The sequence below is a fragment of the Arvicola amphibius genome, chromosome 5 (genome assembly GCF_903992535.2).
Source record: "Arvicola amphibius chromosome 5, mArvAmp1.2, whole genome shotgun sequence".
Classification (NCBI taxonomy): domain Eukaryota; kingdom Metazoa; phylum Chordata; class Mammalia; order Rodentia; family Cricetidae; genus Arvicola; species Arvicola amphibius.
The window spans coordinates 1,263,981-1,282,223 of NC_052051.1; the positions used below are offsets into that span (position 1 = coordinate 1,263,981).

Genomic DNA, 18,243 nt, shown 5'->3' on the forward strand with positions numbered 1-18,243 from the left:
TAGAAGCAGGTGGTTGTCTTCAGCCACACCTGCAGACTCCGTTGCTAACATGTCTGGATACCGGTCCCAAGAGATTAACTGGCACACCTCTTCAGTCTGGTTTATCTTCTGATACCCACTGAGTCCAAAGGCTAAGTAGGCATTTGCACCTTAAAAACGGGGACAGAGGTGGAGCTTAAAGAGCTTGCCTTCATACACACTAAACAGTGTATCCCTTGTACTTGAAGAGCACATTTTAACTGCATCTGCTATGTCAGATTCCCACTGCTTGTTTTGTGTAGTTGTGTGAATTGACAGCCTCATAAGAGCCCCAAAGAGGGTGGTGTGTAAGTAACTGCCATTCTGTCTAGTGCTGGCTCTTGTGGAACCCCTATCAGCACTGCAGCTGGGGTAACCATTGCTTCTCAGGCCATACATCTCACACTCTGGGAAGCTGAATTCTTAACCTGATGGCTGACAAAATGCAGCAAGCCTGGAAAGTGGACCCCAAGAAACCTGGATCTCCACTGCCCCTCCTAGAGGTGTGGGGTAGAGACGGAGACTTGGGGCATCTGACCTTCATTGACATTTCCTGTTACATGACATACCTTGCATACACAATGGAACAGCATCGTTAACTTTGGGACATGCCCCTCACTCCTCAGCGAAGATACTTCCAAGGCCCATGACGGATAATTGAATTTGATTCTTCACAAGATGATGCTGCTTCCAGGGTACTAGCTATGGTTGGATTTGGGTGGGTGGTTTTTTGTTTGTTTGTTTTTCTTTGTCTTGTTTTGTTTTGGCTTGGTTTTGGCTCAGACTGGCCTTGAACTCACGAAGATCTGACTGTCCTCAGACTCCTGAGCAGATAGTACATATGATCCACCATTCCTCGTGGATATTTATGTAGTTGTGGGTATACTTGAGACAGGCAATAAGAGTTGTTTCAGAATAGGGCTGTGCATTCTGGGGAGGTTAGCCAGAAATTTAGAGAACACGGACCAGTCTTGGAGCCCTGCAGTATGCACATGGATAACCAGGTGATTAGAAACAGCTGCTAGTGAGATGCTGTTCTAGGCAGCCTACTGAGCGCACGGCCAGCATGAACTCTACCATAGCTACCAGCCTACTGTGGATGCTAGAGCATCCTGCTGTGCTGGGACACAGTACCCTGGACCACTTGAGTTTTGGTTGCAGTGGAAGCAGGAGTCTACTACAGTAGAGGACCCATATGCAATTGGGGGAAGTCCTTTCTGGAGTGAGGCAGAAAGTCCTCTCTCGAGGACTAAGTGACCCACGTTAAATTGCCAACCCTGCCTCCTCACACCAAGACCCCCAGCCCTTAGCACCGTGTTCCTCTACAACCAGTTTCCTAGTGTCAGATTCTGAAAAGAGCCTGGTTTACAGAGCTATCCAGTAAAACTTCAGCTTGTGGCTCAAATTTGTAAGCTCTGGCTGTTTTCTACAGGTTCTTCCAGAAAGCCTAAAACCCTGGTTTAGCAATTAATCCAAACTATAGATGTTAAGCTTTATAGTATCCAGGAAGCAGCCAGCAGCTGCCGTTTTAAGTTTAAAAACCCCTAATTTTTCCTTAGAACTTGATAGCCTTCCACACATTCTGAGTGCTCTGTAGAATCTGCCTGCGCCTCAAGTTAGTTTTTTTTTCTTCCCTACTGCCTAGCTCTTTTCTCTGAAATACTAGGCAATTACAGCACTATTTAGTTTTTATACACCCCTCCAAGAAGCAGGGGGCTGGCGCAGAGATTCCTGGAAGAGGGAGGAGGTCTAGGTGTGGGGGCTGGGTGGTCAGCTCTCAGTGGCTGGCCCAGTCTGCCACCTCCATTCCCCATTGTGTGCTAAGCCTTACTGGAATTTAGGATTTGTAACACCCTTAGAACTAACTACGTAACAGTGTCTAGAAGCAGTTGTTTACAGTAGCTTAAAACAAGTAAAACCTTTGATAGTGATTAAAAATCGCTTAAAAATCATACGGTTGTATTTTATAACAGTAAATTGAATAGTGTGGTCAGATTCATTCATTTTACATTTGTACTCTTGACTCTATGTCCTCTTCCCCCCCACCCCTGCCCAGCACCCCTGCCCAAGCTACTAGTTTTGGGACTAGACTTTTCATTGCTTTGTTCTACATATAGAGGATTGGGAAGCAGCACTGAAAACTGGCATTCCTAAGCTGACTTGGCCACACTGTCTTAGAGAGGTCCTTGCCTTTAAGAGCAGTGTGCCTTGAGTCTCCCTAGTGCTTCCTCCCTGGGGTGTGTTCCTTACCACCAGAAGCACCTGTGCTTCACTGACTCGCGGGAGTCTTTATGAAGACTTGAGCAGTAGGTGACCCTAAACTCACAGTCCTGCTGCTGCTGGTGCCTCTCAAGTTCCAGGCCAGCAGTTGTGCCGCCATTCACGGCCCTGTAGGAATGTGATATGTCAATGCCCAGTGAATTTTGTTTTAAACTGAGCTTCATTTTCTCATTACCATAATTCTGACATCAGACACTAAATTCACTGTCATGGTTCATTTTAGTTTGAGTTGAATTGGTCCCTAACTATTTGCTAGCTTAGTGTATTTAACTTAACCTGTGCAGCTCGTGTGTTAACCCCCCTGGTGTGCCATGGGGGCAAATGAGAGAACATAGCTGAGACTTTTAAACACTGTTTGCCCTCAGGAGGCCGAGACAGGTGGATCTATAGAGTGAGTTTCAGGACAGCCACAGTTAGGCAAAGAAACCCTGTCTCAAAAACACCATTGTGTGTGCCTGTCAAATGTCCCAACAACCAGTAGATGCCTGCCTCTTTTCACCTTCTGTAGCTTTGGCATTTTAGCAACTGGAAAGACAGCATGATTTTTGATGTGGGGTGGGTTTGCTCATGACTTAAGTTATTATTTTGTGGTTTCTGATGGGTATTGATCTGTTATGGGTCCTTTTCGGACCACTAGAGCTGGAACTAGGTAGGTATGCCGATATGTTCAAAGACTACAGTCCCTTAGCTTTCTACAATAAGCTTCTTAAACGTGGGGTTTTATTTTGCCACAGAATCTCTTCTATTGAAGTTCCCCATTAGTGAAAGTTCCTCTGAAGGGTGGAAACTAGGCTTAGATTCTAAAGTTTGTATAAATATTTTGTTTTCCAGGTCTTGAATCACCACGTCCAAATATAATACTTGGGTTAGTAATATGTCAGAAAGTCAAACGTCCTTCAAATGCTGGAGAGTTAGACAAAATAGATGAGAAACGGACTCGACTCCAACAGGAAGAGGTAGAAACTTCAGTGTATCCCAAAGTAACTGCAACTTTGCCATCTGAGAAGAAGACTCCCAAATACCACCTGCACTCTGCAGACACAGCTGCCAGCAGCACTACACCTCCTGATTCTCCTCCACCCCCTCCTCCTCTTCCTGAACCCCCAGTAATGAAAATACTGTCATCCGTCAAGCCAGGGTCCACTAGCGCCGTCACAGCGGCCACCACCTCAGCAATGACGACCACCACAGCTTCCCCTGTTGTTTCTGCCACTTCAAAAACAGCCTCGCCTCTGGAGCACATCCTGCAGACTCTGTTTGGGAAAAAGAAAACATTTGACCCCTCCACGAAAGAATCTGCTGGGTCTGTGTCTCAGGATTCCAAGGCCAAGGGGGAGGATGCCATGTCGGCAGCTCCTTTGTTGGATCCAATTGTTCAACAATTTGGTCAGTTCTCAAAAGACAAGGCTCTGGAGGAGGAGGAGGAAGATGACAGGCCCTATGACCCAGAGGAAGAGTACAACCCCGAGCGAGCCTTTCACAACACCCTGATTGCTGAGCCAGGGAGACACCATGACGTGGAAAATGTTCCTGAGACAGCTGAGAAGGAAGAGGTGGCCTATGATCCAGAAGATGAGACCATCTTAGAAGAAGCTAAGGTGACCATTGATGACCTGCCCAATCGGATGTGCGTGAAAGCCAGCTCCGCAGAGAGGCCTGCTGACTTTACCACTGATGCCACGAATGCCTCTCTGGTAGAGCAGCAGAAAATGTTAGAAGAGCTCAATAAACAGATTGAGGAGCAAAAGAGGCAGCTGGAGGAACAAGAAGAAGCCCTTCGGCAGCAGAGGGCTGCTGTTGGCGTCTCCATGGCACACTTCTCTGTGTCAGATGCATTGATGTCACCACCTCCCAAGTCTTCCCTGGCCAAGACAGACCTGTTCTCCCAGGAGCAACAGGCCCCAGACCCGAGTCATGGGGCCTTGGGTGCCAACCACAACTTAGACTCAAGACAGAGTAGGGATCCAAGGCAAGCCAGGAGACTGGCTGCTGAGAACACTGAGAATGAACCTCTTCCCAGGGCTCCCACAGGAGGCACACCTGGCCCACAAGGTACCCTGCCTCCCAGGGAGACTACTGTTGCTGGGACCGCAGCAGCCCAGGGGCCTGGGCTGGCTCCAGAAGCCAAGGAACCAGTTGCTGTTCCCTGGGCTCCAGGCGAAAACACTGTGTTGAGACCTGAACATGACATTCAGAAGTGTGAGCACCCTGGTAACCCTGTCTCATTGCCCCTGGACAGCAGTCACCTTCCTACTGCTGGTGATGGCACAGCCAGGCCAGCAGCACCCCGCAGAGTGCTGCTGCCCACACCCCCAAGCACCGCCTTTCCACCCAGCTTCCCTTTGCACCCCGAAGAAGCCCAGAATTTTAGTTCTGGAGGCAGGGAGCCTTTTCCAGGGCCCATGTTTCAGGAAACATCTCTTGGCTCATCCCAATTCGAGGACCCTCGGGGTGCACAATCTGCTGGGAGGAGTGAGAGCCCAGTAGCTGATACCGAGGACAGCAGAGAGCCACAGCCCAGGCCTGGTGAGGGCACTACTCCATTTCCCCAATCTGGGCAGAGGGGAGGGGGCCCTCAGCCCCAGTTTCCTGGCCAGCGTGAACCTTTACCACGCACTTTTGGGATGTCAGGGCATCATGGCCCTGGTTTCCCAGGACCTAGGGGGCCAGTCCCTCCATTTTCAGAAGAGAATATTGTTCCTAGCAATGATGGACCAAGAGGCCCTTCACCTGCCAAATTTGGGACCCAGAAACCACCAATCCCTTCCTTATTCTCTGGGCAACATGGGCCACCTCCCTATGGGGACAACAGGGGACTCTCACCTTCCTATCTCGGTGGGCCCAGAGGAGGAGCACCGGCCCAATTTGAAGAACGCAAGGATCCACATGGGGAGAACAGGGAATTCCAGGACGCTTCATACAATGAGATGACAGGGGCCCCTGCTCAGTGTGAAGGGCCAGATCAGGCTCCGTTCATGGGGAACAGGGCACCCTTCCAGTTTGGAGGCCAGAGACGGCCACTTCTGACTCAGATGAAAGGGCCCCGTGGAGGACCTCCACCATCTCAGTTTGGAGGTCAAAGGGGTCCACCTCCTGGCCATTTTGTGGGCCCACGTGGGCCCCATCCTAGTCAGTTTGAAACTTCCCGGGGCCCTCACCCTGGCCAATTTGAAGGGCCCAGGGGCCAAGCACCGGGTTTCATGCCTGGCCCCCGGGGTGTTCAGCCCCAGCAGTTCGAAGAGCAGAGGGTGAATTCACCACCACGGTTTGCAGGTCAGAGGGCACTTGCACCCCTGCCATATGGAGGACCAAGGGGTCCTGCACCCTTTGCTGAGAAAAATGAACAGCCACCTCGATTTCACTTTCAAGGCCCGTCTTCACAGCCTGTGAAGCCTCCCCCTCGGCCCCTGCTGGAGCTGCCAAGCCACCATCCTCAGCATAGGAAGGACCGATGGGATGAGGCAGGCCCAGCCACTGCCCTGCCTTCCAATGCTGGACCTGGGCACCAGGGCCCTGAGACTGATGGACAGTGGGCCTCATCAGAGTACCGAGAAGGCAAAGGCCATGAGTATAGGAACCCGGCTTTTGAAGGGAGACAGAGGGAACGGTTTGAATCGGGACCTAAAGAAAAGCCTCTGGATGAGCCTGAAGCTCAAGGGTTAGAGAATCGGCAGGGCCGGGCATTTGAGGACCGGAGGCGAGAGCGAGAGAGAGGCCGAAACTGGAGTCGAGAAAGAGACTGGGAGAGGAGCCGGGAGTGGGACCGACATCGGGAGTGGGACAAAGGCAGGGATAGAAGCTCCAACAGGGACAGGGAGCGAGATACCGACCGGGCTAAGGAGTGGGATCGGAACCGGGAGAGAAGCAGGAATCGCGACCGTGACCGGGAAAGGCGGCGAGACAGAGACAGAGACAGGTCCCGGAGCAGAGACCGGGACAGGGACCGTGAGAGAACCCGAGACAGAGATCGGGACCGAGGCCGGGACCGGAAAGACCGCAGCAAGAGCAGAGAGAGCCCGCGGGACCTGAAGTCTGAGGCCAGGACCTCTGATGCGGGCCCTGCTGCAGCCCAGGCCTAGGGGCCATTGCACCTAGGGCTGGTGACCAGACAGACACTCTGGTGAGGACAACGACCTCGTGTCCGCTGTTGTTAATATAGGCTCAGCCTGGCAAAGACCTCTTTAAAAGCCAAGTGCATAAAATGTGTTGAGCAAAGAATTTTTGAAATAGCTATGAAATTAGATACAGGATATAATATTCTGGACTTCAGGAATTACTGTAATTTTGTGTATAATGGTTTGTTACAAAATTTCCCAACTTTACAATTCTGATGTTTTTTAATAACTTAATATTTCCATTTAAAATTACAGAAATGGGAAAGTATCTACAAAAGCATATTGCTTTTTTTTCAGATTATAAAGTTATCTTTTCCAATAATTTGACTGGTGTAAGTTTTAAGGGGATTTCAGTGGACTGTAGAGCTAGCTTTCCCTGTGCTGCCATCTCTGCTTCCGCAGACTCAGACCTATCCAGGGACTCTCGGTGCTGTCCTGGGTGGAAAGCACTGTCAAGGGGTGGGCTGGGGGTGTGTGGTTGCAGCTGGGGGAGAACAGTCTTCCTAGGCCTGGCTCCCCACAATGCATCACTTTACAAGTTTTTTCAGAACATAATTAGAAATAATTCGTCCTAGTAGAAATTGTTACATTTTAAATAACAGTTTATTTTTAAATGCTCAAATTTATCAGCCTAAAGAAAGAAAGTGGTTCAGAGTAGCTTAAGAGAAAAGAGGCAGGAGTCAGTCAGAAAAGCGTTGCCCAATGCTGTCCTCTGAGTGGCTCTCCACAGAGTCAGACCCCGGACAGGTAATGGGGTTGGAAACTTCAGTGGGGTGGGGCAGTGTTTGTACCAAATCTGGAAGAGAGGAGGATGCTGGTGAAACAGACTGCCTTGTGAAAGGCTACTCCCCTGCTGCCACAAGGATCCTCTGAAGATGCCGAGAAGGCCGGCTAACTTATTTGACTGTGCAAATATGTTTGATAGTTCCTTTTATATTTTCATAAACTTACTTTTTCAGATAGAGAATTAGAGAGCTTCATTTGTTCTTTGGAGTCTTTTATTTCATTGTACATCACTACAGATTTTTTTTTCACTTTATAGCACAAATTTTTTAAGTTGAGAAGACATGGAAAAATAGCAGTTTGGGATATTTGCTATTATAAACCAAATATCAGTAGGTTAAATTACATGACTGTCAGTTTCAACATCTAATAAGATGTGAAGTTTTTTTTAACATATAAAGTAAAATTTTCTAACTTAAATGCACAAGCATACAAATCAAGTGTGTTTCTTTTAAGTTTACTTGGTAGAAGTTTCTGTACATTGTATTTTGTATTGCAGAGTGTTATATATCACTGTCCATTTAAACACAGGACTTCATAGGTTTTGTTACTTGAAGTAGAATAAATATCTACAGAGTTCTTGTTTCTCTCTTCACTCAGCCTTGACACACACACCACCCCACCCCATCCCCCCACTCCCAGCTAGCAGCCCTAGTCCCTGTGTTGGATGCTGCCTGCTGCGTGGTGTCAGGACCCAGAGAATAATGTGCTGGCTGGTATCCTATGTAGAACCCAGACTGCAATGTATGGCCTTGCAGGAAGCCTGAGGGTGTCCCTGAAGGTAGCCTGTGTTGGAGCAGGAAGTAGTGAATCAGGAATGCCCAGGTGTTGTGGATAGAGTCCAGCCCTTCATTGCTAGCTTTTTAAAAGGAGCGGAGTCGGTGGCCCAGGTTGCCTGCGTGTGGCCCTGCCTTTGACTGCCACCTGCTGGTCGGAATTGAACCTAAATCTGGCTGCTGTATCTCCACGTAGGTACCCAGTGCAACTAGAACTTGGCAGGACCCAGCTGGTGAGGTGCTCGCTGGGGATTGGAGGCTGACTGCAACTCCCTCACCAAAAAAGCCTCTGACAGCCATAGCATCTTTTTGTTTTGAGATAGTCCCGCGATGAGGCCTCACTCTCCCAGCAATTCTCCTTCAGCCTCCTGACTTATGTCACTTGTCTTCACAACTCTGAAGCCTACTGCAGGGTCATGTGACACCAGAAAGGGCAGATTACAGGGAAGGAAAAGAGCCGTGAGAGCCCCCCAGTGTATGCTAGCGCTCCCCACCCATTCTAGAGCCCTGGCAACAGCAGCCAGGACATGCATTACCAAGTCCAGTAGCAAGCAAACAAAAGTATCTGTGTCCCCGGGAAAGCAGTAGACACTGGCCATGGCCCAGCCCGGGAAGGGCTATAGAGCAGAGAGGGGAGCTGTCCACAGTCACTGGGAAGGTAACTTGATCTCATACTGCTCCCTACAGCAGCAATGTAGATCTGTATGGCTCTTAGCAAAAGTGCATGTGTGTGTCAGGGGGTGGGGTGGGGGGGAGGTCCCAGCCATAGTTTCACACCCAGCAAACAGCTAGTCATACTTGGTACACCCTTAGATGTTTGCTTTCTCGTGGCTGAGACAGGATGCTTAACAAAAACAAGGAAGGATTTATTCTAACTAGCAGTTTTCAGGGGATTCAGTCCGTCCTGGAGCCTGGAGCAGCTGTCATGTGACCTGTTCACATCTTAGTGACTCAAGAAGCTTTGCTCAGGACCTAAAGCTGTAACCCTCAAAGCCACCTACCCCCCACTTGGTAGACTGTGTCTTCCAGCCAGGTCCACGGCCTTAAAGGTTTTCTTAGCTCCCAGAACAGCACCGCCAACTGAGGACCAAGTATTCAAACACTTGAACCTGTGGGGGACATTTCAGACTCAACCATATTTAATCTTTTTTTTTTTTCTTTAAAGATTTGTTTATTTAGCTGGGCTGTGGTGGCGCACGCCTTTAATCCCAGCACTCGGGAGGCAGAGGCAGGCGGATTTCTGTGAGTTCGAGACCAGCCTGGTCTACAAGAGCTAGCTCCAGGACAGGCTCTAAAGCTGCAGAGAAACCCTGTCTCAAAAAACCAAAAAAAAAAAAAAAAAAAAGATTTGTTATTTATTATGTATACATTGTTCTGCCTGCATGTCTGCCTGCAGGCCAAAAGAGGGCACCAGATTTCACTACAGATGATTGTGAGCCACCATGTGGGTTGATAGGAATTGAACTCAGGACCTGAGTGCTGGGATTAAAGGTGTGCACCACCATTGCCTGGCTTATTTTTTTATTAATCAAATTTGGATCGTATAGTATCATACATTTATTGGTGTGGGGTTTTTTGTTTTTTGGGTTTTTTTGTCAGTAAACTGGATAATTCTGAAAGGCCTCACACATTTACCAAGACTCTTGTTTACAGGAGGGCTTGGTGGCCTGTGCTCCATAGGCAGGCAGAAATCTGCGAGTTTAAGGCCAGATTGCCTCAAAACCAGCATTATTTGAAAGGTTTGTATCTACTTTTTTTAAAAGGAGCTATAGCCGGGCGATATAGCACTCGGGAGGCAGAGGCAGGCGAATCTCTGTGAGTTCAAGACCAGCCTGGTCTACAGAGCTAGTTCCAGGACAGGCTCCAAAGCCACAAAGAAACCCTATCTTGAAAAACCTAAATAAATAAATAAATAAAAAGGAGTTTATTAGGTCTTTTTCCTTTAGGCATAAGCATGATACCATCTGTCGCCATGGCAAACTAAACTAAGTCCAGTAGCAAGCAAACAAAAGGACAATGTGGTAATGGTGCTGATACTCCCTGCTCTCCCCCGCTACAAGTGGGGCTCCCTGGTGTAGCTGCTGTGAGGTCACCATCCACAAGGGCGGGACTTTGCGGTGATGCAGCCATTCGGGAGACACTCCTGCGCCAAGCAGGCCTCATCACTTCCGGGCTGACCAAGTTGGACTTTGGTAGAATTATTTCTTTGTTCTGTTGCCAGCACCCTATCTGGAGCAGACGGACATATTCATATCTTCCCAGGAAAAGTTAACAGGGTACAAGCTCACCAGGCGTGGTGTGGTGGTGTACCTGTAATCCCAGCACTTGGGAGCTTGAGTGTGGTTGGAAGACAGGAATTCAAGACTAGCCTGGGTTACATAGTGAGACAGCTAAAAAAAAAATAAAATAAAATAGATGTTCCTTGTAGGTTCGTGAAGTCCCTGATGCTTCTGGCAGGGAAAATGGGAAATGAGGTGTGTGTGAAAGCCCAAAGCTACAGTGCACTGCCTGGGACAGCCACTGCAATGTTTGCCCGCTGTTACTACTGGCTGGGGGCAACGACATGACAGAAACATATACTTACCAGAAATGACGCTCCAGGGAACAAAGGGCTTTGTGTGTGGCTCCACGTAAGCCTGGTGTAATAGAGAATCTGGCCCCTGTCAGTGTGCGGTGCTCAGGCTGGCTACTGCTATAGGCATTTTTGCTGCACCCATGCCCCTCAGGAGACTTGTGGCCATCTCTTAGCTGTGTGAAGCCTGACATCCTGGATGCAGGAGAAGCAAGGCTGCCTGAGTTCTTTGTCCCTGAGCAAACCAGAGCCTAAGAGGACAGGAAAACCTGAGTGTAGTGTGTTGTTCTACAGTACGTACCAGTGCTGTATGCCAAATGATGACACAAGACAGGATGTAGAGCACTGGGCAAAGGAAGCAAGCAAAACACCTATTATTCCCTCCTCAGATGACCCAGAGAGCCGCCACTCAGCCTGCAGCAACCAGAGCTAGCTTCCTCTGAGGGGTAATGGGCTCCTGGGAGCAGAGGCTGAGCTATGGAAAGATGGGGGGGGGGGGGGGGGGGAAAGCAAGAAGGTAGGTTCTGAGAAGCACTGCCCTGAGGGAATGGTGTGGATTCATTCAGATCTGCCTGGCCCAGGAATGGCCTCAAGTCCCGAAGTCACTAATCTGTTCATGATCACAGCTGGGTGACAGCCATGTTTGTGAGGCCAGGACCCTCCTGAGTCTGTCATGGAGTGGCTCTGTAAGGTGATACTTTGAGAACAGAAGGAAGATCAGGGTGGCCTGGCTGGGACAAGGATAAAGGGCAGCACAGGGAACAGCCTGGGGAACTGGGACTGCTCTGATCACATGACATAAAAAAGGCTCCAGACATGGACATCCATCTAGTAGTGGGTGGCAGTTCCCGCAGGCTTCAGGAGGATAGAGTCGGTGAAGGGGAAGAGGACACTGGCACTGTTAGGTCCTGGGGAGGCACAAATAATGGGAATCAGACCACCAAAGTGTTGTTGGGTTTCTTTTACTGTAGCCTCATGCTGGAATGCCAAAATGTTATTTGTTACCCTTTTGGCTCTTTAGGAGGGTCCACTACCCAGTGCCCAAATAAATCACACGTGGAGGTTTATTCTTAATTAGAAATGCCTGGCCTTAGCTTGACTTGTTTCTAGTTAGCTTTTCTTAAATTATCCCATCTATCTTTTGCCTCTGGGTTTTTGTCTTTCTCTATTTCTATGTACCTTTCTTTACTTCTTTCTCCATGGCTTGCTGTGTAGCTGGGTGACTGGCCCCTGATGGCCTCCTCCCCTCCCAGTTTCTCCTCCTATTTATTCTCTGTCTGCCAGCCCCACCTATTCTTTCTCCTGCCTTGCTACTTGCGCTTTATTAGACCATCAGGTGTTTTAGGCAGGCAAAGTAACACAGCTTCATAGAGTTAAACAAATGCAACATAGAAGAATGTACCACATCTTTGCATCATTAAACTAATGTTCCACAACGTAAACAAATGTAATACTTCTTCGAATAATATTCTATAACACCAAAGTCTATTAACCAGAAGCAACTTTATTTCATCATCGCAGGGTACAAAACTATTAACTAGTGAGGGTCGTAGGTAGGTATCTGGCTCTGTGACCCCCAAGAAGGGACCAGAAGTGTCTTTTTATAACAAAAGACAGTAAGCAGCGGAGAGTTCATCCCTGGAGATGGGATTTACAGTCTCTGGGGAATGCATTCCTGGGGTCCGGATTTATGACCACTGGGGAGTGCATCCCCAAGCTGAAGTAGGGATTTACAACCTCTGATTACAGGGTATTAATTCAAGATGTTTACATAGCTGTGGGTCTGTTTTAACTGCTTTTCCCATCGCTGGGGAGAATGTAGAGCGAAGGGTTGGGTAGCTTGTTTAGGGCAGCTACCACCCCAAGACCCCTAGAATATGCATACAGGCTATAGGCTTACAAGTAAGTTTTCATATTCCTGGGCTCTTCAGCGCAGTCTGAGGGTGGATTGGGATGGCTGCTCCTTTATAGAAAAAAGGCTACATCTATTTCCACTCTGTAATTGCACAAAGGGTTAAGTGGGAGAAAGAGAGCACGTGAGATGAGGTGTGGCTTGTGATTGGGAATTGAGGAAGTTAGTATTGAACTTGACAAGTTAATAGGCACCAGTCACCCGTTAAAGGAAGGGCCACAAGTTCCTCTTGCTGGAGATAGCAATGTCTCCCTTTTTAGCAAGCAGGAACTTTCTTTAAACCCCTGAGAGAATAGTTTTGGTTTTTTGTGTGTTTTTTTTTTTTGTTTTAATCTAAATGCCTGGCCTAGGAAAAAGGGACTTTCTTGGGGGATCAGCCACTCCATTATAGAATATTGCAGTTTCTTACATGGCTTAGTTTATCCAAATAGCTGAAGCTTAAAAGTGAGCAAAGGCGAAGCTAGACAAATATTGCTGTGAGCCTGAGTAGACCTTAGGATTTATGTCTTGATTATCATGTGCACCTTATTTATCAAGGTTGTGTTGCTCATCTAGATTTTCTAACAGCTCGGTGTTAACTTGTGCGGGAGCAGGCACAGTTATCATGCTATATGGTTCTATGGTGGCGGGGACTTTTTTCTGATAGACAGAAGAATTATTTTGTTTAAAGCAATTACCATTGTATACATCCTCACCCTCATTGAAGCCCATGGGAAAGGCATAATGGTGAGTGTTCAGTTGGAACCTCCAACTCCCTCCTGCACCATCTGGGAAGTCCCGGTCCTGTCTCTCCAAATAAACCCCCGCCCACTCAGTGTAGCTCCAAAGGCACCAAAAAACCCAGTTCCACATCCTTGGAAGCTATGGAAGCTTCCTCCCCTGAAGTTGCTAGCCACCCAAGTCCCCACCTAAAGCAGTCAGCTTTTGACCATACTTGGCACAAACCCAATTTGTGGCAGACACACTGCCACACCTCGTCTCCAACCTATATAATCTCCTTTAGTCCAGGCACACAACTTCTCCAGCTTCTATCTCTGGGACTGGAGATCCTCCAGGAGGGAGTTGCTTTGCTCAAATAAACCTGTTGTTATACGTTTTCAATTCCGCTTGATCTGGCGTACTGCTTTGACAGAGAAATCTGTTTGTTATTGGAGGACAGAAAACTTATTAGTGAGAAAAATGAAAGTGAATGGTACTGGAGAATTAGGATCCACAAGATCAAAATGTTATAACTTTGTCAAGCAGCAGTGGCTACCACGCGGTCCATGTCAGAGTGGAGTCCCAACTCCTATACACATGCATATGCAAACAAGTGCATACCCACCCACACATGTTCATACGTAGGCACATACACTAAAGCAGAGAAACTGAGCGGGTCCAGGAATGGCACAGCCAAACCTTCATAGGCAGCAACAAAATCAGGACTAAGACAACACGGATAGCCTAAAAACACAGCCCATCTGTCCTGTCAGGAGACATATCTCCCCCTGCTCTTCATGGCAGGCTAAATAAGGAGTTCTCAACCGGGATTGATGGCTTCGATGCTAAAAAGGATTTCAGGACTGGTTGTATATTTTTAAAAATTCTTATTGTATTTATTTATTCACTCGTGCACACATTGATGAACATCTGTGCTGCAGCTATGCATTGTCACAGTATGTCTACCAAGGGTCAGGGGACAGCTTGTGGGAACTGGTTCTCCACTGGGAATTCTGTTTAAATCTGTACCCCCATTTTAAATTGGATCATTTGTTTTCTTGATATCTAGTTTCTTGAGTTCTTTATATATTCTGGATGTTATCTATGTATCAGATGTGGCGTTGATGAAAATCTTTCCCCAATGTGCAGGCTGTTGCTTTGCCCTGTTGACTCTGCCCTTTATCTTACAGAAACTTTTCAGCTTCGTGAGGTTCAGTTTATTAACTGTTGGTCTCAGTGTCTGTGTTATGAGTGTTCTGTTCAAGAAGTTGTCTCCTGTACCAATGCACCCAAGGGTATTCCTCACTTTCTCTTCTGCAGGTTCAACTTACAACCTGCAATCTATCCCACCTACAAGATGTGTTGGGGCAATAGAGGTGCAGAACTTGTAGGAGTGACCAATCAATGACTGGTCTAATTTGAGGCCCACGCCAAAAGAGGGAGCCCATGCCCTACACTGCCTGGATGACCATCAACAGGAGGCTGGATAGCCCAGAAACCAATAGTAGAAAAAATAAACAATAAAAGATTTCCTAATGATATTTTTAATTGATATTTATTGAGCTCTACATTTTTCTCTGCTCCCCTCTCTTCCTCTCCCATTCCCCCAATGGTCCCCATACTCTCAATTTACTCAGGAGATCTTGTCTGTCTGTCTCTCTCTCTCTCTCTCTCAAAGATTTATTATTGTTACAGTATTCTGCCTACATATGTGCCCGCATGCCAGAAGAGGGCACCAGATCTCATTACAGATGGTTGTGAGCCACCATGTGGAAGCTGGGTATTGAACTCAGGACCTCTGGAAGAGCACTCAGTGCTCTTAAACTCTGAGCCATCTTTCCAGCCCCTAAGTCTTTCTCTGCTTTCTACTTCCCATGTAGATTAGATCTATGTATGTCTCTCTTAGTGTCCTCATTGTTGTCTAAGTTCTCTGGGATTGTAGTTTGTAGACTGGCTTTCTTTGCTTTATGTTTAAAAACCACCTATGAGTGAGTACATGTGATAATTGTCTTTCTGTGCCTGGGTTACCTTTCTCAGAATAATGTTTTCTAGCTCCATCCATTTTCCTTCAAACTTCAAGCTGTCGTTATTTTTTTCTGCTGTGTAGTACTCCATTGTGTAAATATACCACATTTTCCTTATCCATTCTTCTGTCAAGGGGCATTTAGGTTGTTTCCAGGTTCTGGCTATGACAAACAAAGCTGCTATGAACATAGTTGAGCACATGTCCTTGTGGCACAATTGAGCATCCTTTGGATATATACCCAAAAGTGGTAGTATTGGGTCTTAAGGAAGGTTGTTTCTTAATTTTCTGAGAAATCGCCACACTGACATCCAAAGGGGCTGTACCAGTTTGCATTCCCACCAGCAATGCAGAAGTGTTCCCTTTTCCCCACAACCTCTCCAGAATAAGTTGTCATCAATGCTTTTGATTTTGGCCATTCTTACAGGTGTAAGATGGAATCTCAGAGTTGTTTTGATTTGCATTTCTCTGATGACTAAGAATGTTGAACATTTCCTTAAGTGTCTTTCAGCCATTTTAGATCCTCTCTGTTGAGAGTTCTCTGTTTAGGTCTGTACTCCATTTTTTTTTATTGGATTAAGTGATCTTTTGGTGTCCAATTTCTTGAGTTCTTTGTATATTTTGGAGATCAGACCTCTGTCTGATGTGGGGTTAGTGAAGATCTTTTCCCATTCTGTAGGCTGTCGTTTTGTCTTGTTGACCGTGTCCTTTGCTTTACAGAAGCTTTTCAGTTTCAGGAGGTCCCATTTATTAATTGTTTCTCTCAGTATCTGTGCTGCTGTGGTTCTATTTAGAAAGTTGTTCCCTGTGCCAATGTGTTCAAGTGTACTTCCCACTTTCTCTTATATAAGGTTCAGTATGGCCTGGCTTTATGTTGAGGCCTTTGATCCATTCAGACTTGAGTTTTGTGCATGGTGATAGATATGGGTCTATTTTCATTCTTCTACATGTTGATATCCAGTTATGCCAGCACCACTTGTTAAATATGCTTTTTTTCATTTGATAATTTTTGCTTCCTTGTCAAAGATCAGGTGTTCAAAGATGTGTGGATTGATATTCAGATCTTCTATTCAGTTCCATTGGTCCTCCTGTCTGTTCTTATGCCAGTACTAGGCTGTTTTCAGTACTGTAGCTCTGTAGTAGAGTTTGAAGTCAGGGATTGTGATGCCTCCAGAAGTTCTTTTATTGCCCAGGATTGTTTTGGCTATCCTGGGTTTTTTGCTTTGAAGTTGAGTACTGTTCTTTCGAAGTTTTTGAAGAATTTTGCTGGGATTTTGATGGGCATTGTGTTGAATCTATAGATTGCATTTGGTAAGATTGCCATTTTTACTATGTTAATTCTGCTTACCCAAGAGCATGGGAGATCTTTCCACTTTCTGGTGTCTTCTTCAATTTCTTTCTTCAAAGATTTATAGTTCTTGTCATACAAGTCTTCCACTTCTCTGGTTAGAGTTACTCTGAGATATTTTATGCTATTTGTGGCTATTGTGAAGGGTGTTGATTCTCGGATTTCTTCCCCAGCCCTTTTATCATCTGTGTACAGGGGGCTTCTGATTTTTTTGAGTTAATCTTGTATCCTGTTACATTGTTGAAAGTGTTTATGAGTTGTAGAAGTTCCTTGGTAGAATTTTTGGGATCACTTATGTAAACTATCATATCATCAGCAAACAGTGAGAGTTTGACTTCTTCTTTTCCAATTTGTATCCCCTTGATCTCCTTTTGGTGTCTTATTGCTCTAGTTAGGACCTCAAGAACTATATTGAATAGATATGGAGAGAGTGGACAACCTTGTCTTGTTCCTGATTTCAGTGGGATCGCTGTGAGTTTTTTTTTCCATTTAGTTTGATGTTGGCTGATGGCTTGCTGTATATTACCTTAATTATGTTTAGGTATATTCCTTGTATACCTGTTCTCTCCAAGACCTTTATCATGAAGGGATGTTGTATTTTGTCAAAAGCATTTCAGCATCTCATGAGATGATCATGTGGTTTTTATTTTTCAGCTTGTTTATATGGTGGATTACGTTGACAGATATTCATATGTTGAACCATCCCTGCATCTCTGGGATGAAGCCGACTTGATCATGGTGGATGATGGTTCTGATGTGTTCTTGGATTTGATTTGCCAGTATTTTATTTAGTATTTTTGCATCAATGTTCATGAGTGGGATTGGTCTGTAATTCTCTTTCTTAATAATGTTTTTCTGTGGTTTGGGTATCAGGATAATTGTAGCTTCATAAAAAGAGTTTGGCAATGTTCCTTCTGTTTCTATTGTGTGGGATAATTTGATGAGTATTGGTATTAGTTCTTCTTTGAAAGTCTTGTAGAATTCTGAGCTGAAACCATCTGGTCCTGGGCTTTTTTGGTTGGGAGACTTTTGATGCCTGTTTCTATTCCTTCAGCAGTTATAGGTCTGTTTAATTTGCTTATCTGGTCTTGATTTAATTTTGGTGATATTTATTCAGAAAGTTGTCCATTTCCTTCAAGTTTTCCAATTTTGTGGAGTACAGGTTTTTGAAATATGACCTGATGATTCTTTTTTTTTTTTTTTTTTTGGTTTTTCGAGACAGGGTTTCTCTGTGGCTTTGGAGCCTGTCCTGGAACTAGCTCTTGTAGACCAGGCTGGTCTCGAACTCACAGAGATCCGCCTGCCTCTGCCTCCCGAGTGCTGGGATTAAAGGCGTGCGCCACCACCGCCCGGCGACCTGATGATTCTTTGTATTTCCTTCATGTCTGTTGTTATGTCCCCCTTTTCATTTCTGATTTTGTTAATTTGGATATTCTCTCTGTGCCTTTTGGTTGGTTTGGATAAAGGTTTGTCTATTTTGTTGATTTTCTCGAAGAACCAGATCTTTGTCTCATTTATTTTTTGTATTGTTTTCTTTGTTTCTATTTTTTTGATTTCAGCTCTTAATTTGATCATTTCCTGCCATCTAGTTCTCTTAGGTGAGTTTGCTTCTTTTTGTTCTAAAGTTTTCAAATGTTCTGTTAATTCACTAGTGTGGGATTTTCCAGCTTCTTTATTTAGGCATTTAGTGCTATGAACTTGCCTCTAACACTGCTTT

General features: G+C 46.0%; 1 protein-coding gene across 5 annotated transcripts in view; it reads left to right on the plus strand.

Moving 5' to 3' along the window:
• Dido1 (death inducer-obliterator 1) overlaps positions 1–7,775 on the plus strand; it is a 56,880-nt gene extending 49,105 nt beyond the window's left edge. For all 5 annotated transcript variants that reach the window (XM_038330069.1, XM_038330072.1, XM_038330071.1 and 2 more), the window contains exon 17: positions 3,130–7,775. In XM_038330069.1, the coding sequence (XP_038185997.1) occupies positions 3,130–6,377 (3,248 nt within the window). In that variant the 3' untranslated portion in view covers positions 6,378–7,775. The remainder of the gene's footprint in view (positions 1–3,129) is intronic.
• Positions 7,776–18,243: the final 10,468 nt, after the last annotated feature.